General features: G+C 35.2%; 1 protein-coding gene across 3 annotated transcripts; it reads left to right on the top strand.

Annotated features, from left to right (window-relative positions):
• Positions 1–2983: 2983 nt before the first annotated feature.
• Positions 2984–9519, top strand: LOC110651308 (3-oxoacyl-[acyl-carrier-protein] synthase, mitochondrial). 3 transcript variants are annotated; one of them, XR_002494151.2, is made up of 15 exons: positions 2984–3255; positions 3332–3561; positions 3940–4047; positions 4147–4218; positions 4422–4508; positions 4958–5109; positions 6532–6612; positions 6699–6732; positions 6824–6890; positions 6977–7053; positions 7330–7390; positions 7514–7596; positions 8327–8398; positions 8770–9038; positions 9192–9519. XR_002494151.2 is itself a non-coding variant. In XM_021806601.2 (14 exons), exons 1-14 carry the CDS (start codon positions 3120–3122, stop codon positions 8932–8934), a joined length of 1425 nt encoding a protein of 474 aa, XP_021662293.2. In that variant the 5' UTR covers positions 2984–3119; the 3' UTR covers positions 8935–9070. The 3 variants fall into 3 exon arrangements, 1 of the variants encoding a protein (XP_021662293.2); XR_002494150.2 differs by having other exon boundaries at positions 9163–9519; XM_021806601.2 differs by lacking the exon at positions 9192–9519 and having other exon boundaries at positions 8770–9070.
• Positions 9520–9676: the final 157 nt, after the last annotated feature.

Below are 9676 nucleotides of genomic sequence, written 5' to 3'. Positions count from 1 at the left end.
TGTTGCAATTTCGAAAGCTCCCCAAAGAAATCAATGAGCTGATTTGGTCCGTATCGTGCATAGAAACCATCTTTGAACTTTGCCCATGTGACCGCAGGATTCTCTTGCTTCAGTAATTGGTACCATAATTGAGCATCCCCAACCATATGGAAGGAGGCGATGCCCACTCGATCCTCATCGGGGGTTCGATGAAATTGAAAGAATTGCTCCGCTCTACAAATCCAGCTTGTGGCGTCTTCCTTTTCATCAAAACGTGGGAAATCCAGTTTGACCATCTTCGGCGCATAGGAAGAGGTAGCTACCGAATCGTTGGATCTAATTCGGGATTCCGGAGTCCGAGGTTTTAGCTCAGTGTGCTTCCCTTGAGAAGATTGGGTAGCCAGCTGATCCATCCTGACGTTCAATTGGGAAAAGAGTTCTTCTAATCTCTTCGCAATTCCTTCCTGTCCCCCAGAAAGGGACTGAACTGTCTGTTCCAATTGCTCTACTCTCTGGTCCATCCCAGAGCTCTGATACCACTTTGGTACGAATTGCTTCTTGCTTTTGGAACCTATGCTGGTATTTCAGAAGTTTAAGAAAATTAGAGAACAAGAACAAGGTTTAATTGAGGAAACCAAGGCCTCTACGTTAAAGCAACGTATTGATATATTTTCTGAGATGCCTTTGGTTGTTTTATTCATGTGCTTAAATAGCAGTATTAGCTAACAGCATAAGCTAATTACAAGGCAACAGCCCGACAAATATGCAGCAACTAAAACAGTAAAGAATAATAACAAAAACTAACACAAGACTTATTCAAACATATTATTAAGCCACGTGTCATGAAGCCCTTTCATTGGTCAATAAAATGAGAGCTTGAATACATGAAGAAACATTCTTCAAAAGAATAGATTCAACACAATTACTAAAGGGTAATTTAGCTAAATGATGAGCCACCATATCTAAAACCCACACTTTGAGCAAGAATATCATCCACCATTAGTTGAAAGGGATTAAGAACTTGTCTTTTTTGTTGAGTGCCTTTATTAATGAAAGGTAATGAGATTCCACCAAACCACAATCTAGTGAAATTTTCATTCTATAAACAAGAGCCAAACTTTCAGCAATTAAAACTTAACAACACCCAATAGCTCTTCTAAAAGCCAATAACATAACTTCCCCTCTCATTTCTTAGCACAGCCCCAAACCCCACGTAAGTCCCTCCTCTAGAAATTACTGCATCAACGTTTAAGGGCTTGTTTAACATTACTAGTATATTTTTAATTATATTAATTTAAAAATATAAAAAAAATTAAAATTAAATTTGATAAGTTTTAATCATTAAAATATTAAAATAATAAAATAATTTTTTTTAAATTATTATTTTAATAATATCTAAAATTACACTTTTTTAGAAAGTAATTTTGACCCTTCAACCTAAATACCAAACAAGCACTAATTCAAAAGGTAAAGAAATAGGTGGCTACCAACTATTTGGAGTAGCCATCTAACAATAAATGCAACCTCGATTCCCTTACCCTTGTCCCCTCACTACCCAATAATGAATACCGAAACAGCCTTTGATTTTGGGGATTCCAAATCATCGCTTAAAGAATATACGCCACAAGCTCAAAATCTACTATTGTCAAATTTGTTTTCAACAAACAAACCCACTCACCGATGGAAGAGCAATTAACTAAGTCCACTCTCAATCTAAAAGGCAACATGAACCAAATTCCTAAGGTCCAACAACAATTATTAAAAATTGAATCAAAGTCTTCACACTAAACCTACATTGGCCATAGCATGCGCACACATTCACTCCTCATTTAATTAGTATAAAGGAACATTGCAAACTATATGTATACACTTTCCATAAAAAAATGCTATAGTTTAGGAAGAAGACAATAATTCCAAATCTTTTTCCATAAACTAGATATCTTCATGTGAAGAAGCCAAAGGGAGAAGTGATCAAACCTAAAAATCGAATTAAAATGACTCAGTTCGATTTTTTTGGTTATAAACCTTTAGTGCTTAGCCATAACATTATGTTTTGGAACAAATTTTTGAAGGTAAGTTAGGGGATTTTAATGTAACAGTTACATGCTATACTTATTTAGGAGGAAGGTTTTAGGGGAGGGTAAAGTTTTTTAGGGTTTTTAGAGGTTTTTACCTCAGTTTCTAAACCTACTAAATTGGAGTGTTGGGAAGGCTTTCATAAATTATATATTATTTATTTCCACTAATATTTCATTAAAAATTAACGTTAACCTATTTTAGTCTCCTATCTCTTTTGTTGTTCTACTTATATTCGTATGAGAACGGTTGTGTGATTGTTGAATTTTTTTCGGATCTCTCCCCATCTCAATTTCTCTCCTTTATAATAAGCCTATGCTTTTGTATTTTCAACGTCATCTAGGTTGGCTGCTGTTGGAGAAGATTTCGAGTTAAATAAATTAGTCCTAGGACTCTATATTTTTAGGCTTTGCTCTATGTTTACTGAGAGTTGTAGTACCAAGTTATGTGTACTGAGCTTGTATTTTGTAAGGCTATGTTCATCAATGCAATATTTCAATATTTCTATTGGTAAAAAAGTTAAAAAGATAGTAAAAGATATCTTTGAATAGTATTAAAATATATAACATATTATGTTATGATATAGCTTATTGTTTGCATATATGGAACTATTTATTCCAATATTATTATATTAATTCCATGCAATTCAGATTTAATGAATATCATTTTAAAAAATTATTAGTCAAATAGATTCAAATCTTTAAATTGATTATTTATTGTATTCAAAATGTTTAATTTTAAATAATTTAATCATAACTTTTAAATTTAATTTTAAATAATATTATAATTAAATTATTTAAAATTAAAAATTTTGGATACAATTAGTAATATTATGAAGAACCAATAATTCTTTTAAAAATAAATAAATTAAAATTTATTTAAACCATCCTTTACTACTTTTCTCCCAAACATAATAACATTAAAACTTTTACTTTACCTTCCATTTAAGATCTTACCTTAAAAAATCATGGCTCACAGTACTCCCTAGCAAAGTGTAATTTTGCGTCTCTCTGGAGCAGCAAAGCCCTGGTGGTGAAAGTCTGAAGCAGAACACAGAAATATCCATGGCAGTCTCTTCTTGTTGGCGCAGATTATCATCCCCTTCTCGCTTTCGTTTCATTCGTTACTTATCTTCTTCTTCTACCTCTCCACACTTTGATCCTCCTCCTCCAATTACTCCCCGCAGAGTGGTCGTCACGGGTAACACAAAGCCCATCGAATATACTTTTGTACTTGTTTAATGGTATTTATGTAACTGGGAAGTTTTCTGTTTCAGGTCTAGGCATGGTGACTCCTCTGGGTTGCAGTGTGGATGCGACATGGCTGCGGTTGATAGAGGGAAAATGTGGGATAAGAGCAATAACACCTGAGGATCTCAAAATGAATAATTTCGATATGGAAACTCAGTTGCACACATTCGACCAGCTGACCTCTAAAGTTGCCGCAATTGTGCCCTGTGGAACCGGCCCCGGTGAATTCAATGAGGAATTATGGCTTAATTCTAAGGTATATAAATTCATATCAATCAGGTTCATTTCGGGAACAGGACAACAAATATTATTGTAATTTGATTTTCCGCTTATTTTTATTGGTTTGCTAGTGGGATTATTAAATAATTTGTAGTGGGTCGATTTTGAACTTGGTTAATATCAGAAGAACGAAGATGGGAATGTTGGACCAGGAATCACTGAAGAGACAGAGATAAAAAGCGCTCGCGCACATACACACACATATGGGGGTAGAATAGTTTAGTTTAGTTTAAGGCAATCTTAATTCTTCCGCAACAGTTAGCTTGTCTTACTGTTTGCTAATTCATGCAGTAGCATCATGCTCCACCCTGCTATCTTCAGTAGCATCTGTAACATTATAATTTGTGTTTCTCAGGATCATCGATCGATTTCAAGGTTTATAGGCTATGCACTATGTGCTGCTGATGAAGCTGTAAAAGATGCAAAATGGGTACCCACTGAACAGGAGCAGAAGGAAAGAACGGTAATACTTTGTCATCTGTAGCTAGTTTGTAATAGCAATAGCATGCATATTTTTCACTTCTTTGATGATGCATATTTTCTTTAACATGAAGAATACCAGGGTGTTTCTATTGGTGGGGGAATTGGAAGTATCACTGATATACTGGATGCTTCGCAAATGATTTGTGAGAAGGTGAGCTTATTATCCTCCTTTAATGTGTTCAGAGAAGAAAGAAATTCTTTCTTTAATGATTTATCACCAATACTACTTACTATCACATTATCACACATTTGTTGCAATCATCATTAGCTCCTCATCTTTTTTTGAATTGGCTTGTGAGTGACCTATGTGCTAGTGGGAACATTTAACCTCATATCTGGACTCTTTCAATGCAGAGACTTCGTCGGCTTAGTCCATTTTTTATCCCAAGGATATTGATCAACATGGCGTCTGGTCATGTGAGTATGAAGTATGGATTCCAGGTGTGTATATAATTTCCATGTCCATTATTCTTTACATAGTTGACACAAAATGAGTTATGAAGATTTATCTCTTCAGCGTCATTAATGCTTTGATAAAAAAAATCATTGAACTGTAGCTTATCTCTTTAAACGTAGTAGCCCTTAGATCATTAATGAAAATGAAGGTTATGAGCTAGAGCTAAAATGGGTAGGTGACATGCTATGATTGTTCACTTTTCTGGTTATGCTATGAAAGGTTGGGTTGTTTAATAGAAAAGGCAGATTATGAGGGGACTGGAGTGCGTGCATAATAAAGTAAAGCTTGTTTTTCCCTATAAACTTCCAGCTCTTTTTTCACCATTCAATTTCTCTGTGACCAAAATTACATTTTCAGCCTCTTGAAGGACATTCTCATTTATATCGACAAAGCGACATATTCCCACATGGTCAAGCCTTTCTTTTGGATATAGGGACCAAACCATGCTGCTGTTACTGCTTGTGCTACTGGGGCACATTCCATTGGTGATGCTACAAGGATGATTCAATTTGGTGATTCGGATGTTATGGTGGCTGGAGGCACAGAGTCCAGCATAGATGCTTTGTCAATAGCAGGATTTTGCAGGTTATTAACTTATTATATTATGAAATTGTATACAAACTGCTTACTGAGAATCATACTCCGAAGCATTTTCACTTTTGCTCTTGAAAACTTGCTAAAATACTCTCTGTTCAAGAAAGTAAATTTAACGTGTACAGACTGTGACGGTCAATCATTTGTTTAATGCTAATGCATGGAAACTAGGAAATATTTTATTCTGCTGCGCACTCATCTCTTTCTTTTGAAGTGAAAATATTAATGTGATTAGGAACTCAACGTTAGCCTCTGGTAGTTGCTCAGCAGTGAGCGTAAAACATTTATGATCTTTTCCACCAAATCCCTAATTTGTAGAATTCCTTGACATTGTTTTGAGATAGAAAGAATTCCTTGACATTGATATTTCCCTAAGGGCTCATTTAGATAGATGAGGGATTGAAATAAATGAGTAGTTGAATTTTAGATTATGAATAAATCGGTAAATGAATTTGAAATTAGGTTGATAGTTTATGATTTTTCTCTTAAAATACAAATCCAAATTCACTTTGATTTTCAAATACACACTTATCCAAATGGAGCCTAACTTTTTTATAATTGGGAAAAATTCTCAAAGTGGCATCCTGATTCTAACTTTAGCCATTTCTCTTGCTGCCTGGGTTTCAGCTTTATATGCTGAAACTTGAACGTCAGTTGTATTAGACACATCTAGATTGCAAGTTCCTATAAACTTGAAATGAACCTTGAAGTGCAATGTTAAAATCTTGGGATTCCAATAAAGTGATTACAAGTTTGATGCTTGAGAATGGCTACTTTATACAAAATAGACTGTAGGAAGGAATATTTAGATGTCCCTTCGCACCGTACTTTGATAGAGCCATAGGAAGTGATCCTTTTCTATGATACTTTTCTTCTTAATTCTTAAAAGTTGGGAACTACAAGAACAAAAGTTTTGGAAATAAGCACCCATTTAGGCTCTTTTTAATGCTCTTCTATCAAAGAGGTGGCATGACATGTTGTGAGACTGTAGCAATATACCTAGAAATTGCAGTCATATGCTCAGTTTCTAGAGTAATTGATTTTACTTGATAATATCTGTACATTTTTAGCATAATGTATATGAAAATATTAAAGAATAGTATTGTCTCCACTCTCAAAATATCCCTTCTCAAGGACATAGCTATTAATTGCTTTAGGACACAACTATTAATATGAACAATAGGAAGAAACTACAACCACAGGCTCCTTTTGTTGTCCATCCATCAGTTAATGGTATGATATGTTTAAAAAAAATATGATATGTTGTAAAAAATTTTATACTACCATCACCGATATGCCTATGAATTATGAAATGCAGTCAGATACATGGTCTGTTTGCATTTAATGATGGCTTTAGGCTTCATTTTGGTTGCTATTGCGCTTAGCTGATAGCCATTTCATGCTCAATTCCAGGTCAAGGGCTCTGACTACAAAGTACAATTCTATGCCCCTAGAAGCTTCTCGGCCTTTTGATTGTGATCGAGATGGATTTGTGTAAGCACACATTTGTAACAGGTCTAATTTTCAAGTTTGTCATTCTTTTTTGTTATTATTACCATCTAATTATGCTTTGAGGTCAGGATAGGTGAAGGTGCTGGTGTCCTTGTATTAGAAGTAAGTTGAGACATGTCTTTGTTGAACTTGACATTGCATTTCTGGTACCACTGTTAGGTTGATTTCTTTTTCTTGCTTTTATCTTATAAAGGAACTTGAGCATGCAAGAGAACGAGGAGCCAAAATTTATGCAGAGGTTCGGGGCTATGGGATGTCAGGTTGTTTGTCAGAAACATAAATTTATAAATATTCTATTGCCATATTTGGTTAATTGTTTCATTTCAAAGACAATGCTACTGTTTAGGTGATGCATATCACATTACTCAACCACATACTGATGGAATAGGAGCTGTTTTGGCCATGACACGTGCCTTAAAACAGGTGAGGAAACTATTAGTGGTACGGTCTTTTGTCTGTCCAAGATTAATTATTGAGATGTGGTGCAACATTGTTGAAAATGTAGCTGTATTAGTTGCATGGATTACCTCTGAGGAGGAAATGTGAGATGATTGTTTGAATTGTTAGACTAGCTTTTGTGCTTTGCTAATGATGACAGCATGTTGATTAAGTTCTTCCTAATACTGTTAATTCTGATGTCAAATATTCAAATATCGCTGGTGTTTTGTTGTAACATGCTTATTTCTTCATCAATTGCAGTCTGGTCTTCATCCCAATCAAGTGGATTATATAAATGCCCATGCTACATCTACACCTTTGGGTAAACTTGTTGGTCCTCCACATTTCACTTTTCTTTCAATGTAAGAGTGGAAATATGGAGAATGTCAAGTGTGTGTTGAAACTTGTGTATATGTGGTTCTTGTTGCATTATTATCTCATCCAGGTGATGCTGTGGAAGCCAGTGCGATCAAAACCATATTCTCTGAACATGCAACATCAGGTGCCTTGACATTGTCTTCCACAAAGGTAAATTTTAGGGTTTTAACATGTAATTTGAGGAGGGTGGATATAGTTTTTTTATTTTTTTTGGGCATAGAGATTGTTTGTCACAAAATATTTTAGACATAATTAAATGCCACAACTTATGCATTATTCATGTAGCCAACCCCAACTAGTTTGGGGTTAAGGCTTTAGTTGTTGTTGTTATCTGAAAACAGCGTTGAATGGTTTTCACAACCCTTCTTTGATTTCTGCATTAATGCATACAGACAAGTAACCTGGTTGAGAGATGAGTTTCTCGAGCCTCACTCCTGCAGAAGGAATTTTGGAAGTTACATTAGTCGTGATTAAGGAATGTCATTGTACTAGTCAGTGGGATGATTAAGGAATGATGTAAAATTTCTTCACGATAGATATGTCTCTTTAACCATTTTGATGGTTCCAAATGATGCTTCTTAGTTGTCGTGGTCCATTCCTTCAAACCATCTTGATGGTTCCAAATGATGCTTCTTTAGTTGTCATTGTCCTTCCGCCCCAAAACCAACCACACCAACCCCCCCTCTTCTTTCTCTCTCTCTCTCTCCCCTCCGTGTTATTTATCCTGCTTTTTGGGAAAAATAACATATAAGTCAAGTTCTATCTTACAAAGAACAGTGTTCATCCATGTTTCTTACCAAATATGTGCAGTGTTTGTGTTGATTTTATGAAGTACAAATAGGAATGTGGTCATTTTTTTTGTTGTTTTGATAAAATTCAGGGTGCCATTGGCCATCTCCTTGGAGCAGCTGGTTCTGTTGAAGCAATTTTCTCAGTTTTGGCCATACACCATGTAAGCAATTGCATATACTTGCTTCCTTCTTGATTAAGATAAAACAAAGCAATGCCACAGTATGAGCTATTAATTAATTAATTACCTGCTTGACTGTAAATCCAAAGCCCATTGCACATGCGTGCATGTGTAGTGTCTGTGCATGTATCAAAAGACGAGATTTTCAAGTATTAGGTCTAGTTAAGTAATACCATGTTCTTTTATCATACGTACTCCTGTATCACCGTATGGCTGAAAGGGGAAAATTGTCTGGGCTTGCCTTTTGCTTCAAAAGTCCCACTCCAAACATATTGCTTCTTTACATAACTTGTTTGTGAACTTGTATGGTTAAGAGCTTTCACAATAATAATGCTTGGTTTGCCACGTTTCAGGGCATTGCACCATTGACTCTTAACCTCACTAAACCAGATCCCATCTTCAAAGACAAGTTCATGCCATTAAATGCTTCAAAAGAGATGCCAGTGAGAGCAGCCTTGTCAAATTCCTTTGGCTTTGGGGGAACAAATGCATCTCTGCTGTTCACCTCTGCTTCGTAGAAGACATGATTGGGCATGTGCAAATTCCCTTGATCTGGACTACTGACATTGTAGGATATCTTTCTTCAAACTATTAATTGAATTGAAACATCTACAGTTTCTAGGTATGGTGCCAATCAAGTGACATTCATAGCAATGCTTGTACCCATTAATCATTCTTTATATACATGTTAAATTGGATGACATTCAAAAAATTTTGATACTCTTTGACTGGATTTGTTTAACCAGCTAACCAGAACTGAATGAATATCTACCAGTGGTCAGATCTGATATCACGAGGCTTGTTTCTTGCCAACTTTGCCCCAGCAATGTCACTGAACCTACACAAAGGCTTCTTCTGCCCTGTTTTACATAGCAACATGCATATACAAACGCAAGGTTGTTCTTTATATGAGCTACTGATGGCCTAACACATACCACTATTGTTGAACATCATGCTTATGTTTATAGGAATCATTTTTTCTCTTTGCCTCCCTCAAGGAGTGTAATCAGTGGTACTGACAATTTCATAACTGTGCAAAAGGAGGTTGTCTAATAGAATGCAAATTGGAGTTTTACCATCTAAATCAACTATAATGAATTTCAGACAGTATCTCAATTTAGGGATATGTAGCAATAAGATACTTAAATTTTAATTTGTAGTACAAAATTTCCTAATCTTTAATTTATATATATAAAACCTCTTATAGACTTTAATAGCTAATGTTTAGATAATTTATGTCGATATGATATTTATTAAATT

The sequence above is a fragment of the Hevea brasiliensis genome, chromosome 10 (genome assembly GCF_030052815.1).
Source record: "Hevea brasiliensis isolate MT/VB/25A 57/8 chromosome 10, ASM3005281v1, whole genome shotgun sequence".
Taxonomy (NCBI): domain Eukaryota; kingdom Viridiplantae; phylum Streptophyta; class Magnoliopsida; order Malpighiales; family Euphorbiaceae; genus Hevea; species Hevea brasiliensis.
This window is presented reverse-complemented; position numbering and strand designations above follow the sequence as displayed.

Excerpts from the sequence above, each read along its gene's own strand:
- LOC110651308 (XM_021806601.2), top strand. The coding sequence starts at position 3,120 with ATGGCAGTCTCTTCTTGTTGGCGCAGATTATCATCCCCTTCTCGCTTT. Across the intron at positions 6,733-6,823 it reads CTGGTGTCCTTGTATTAGAA|GAACTTGAGCATGCAAGAGA; the intron begins GTAAGTTGAGAC and ends TATCTTATAAAG. Across the intron at positions 7,597-8,326 it reads TGACATTGTCTTCCACAAAG|GGTGCCATTGGCCATCTCCT; the intron begins GTAAATTTTAGG and ends GATAAAATTCAG.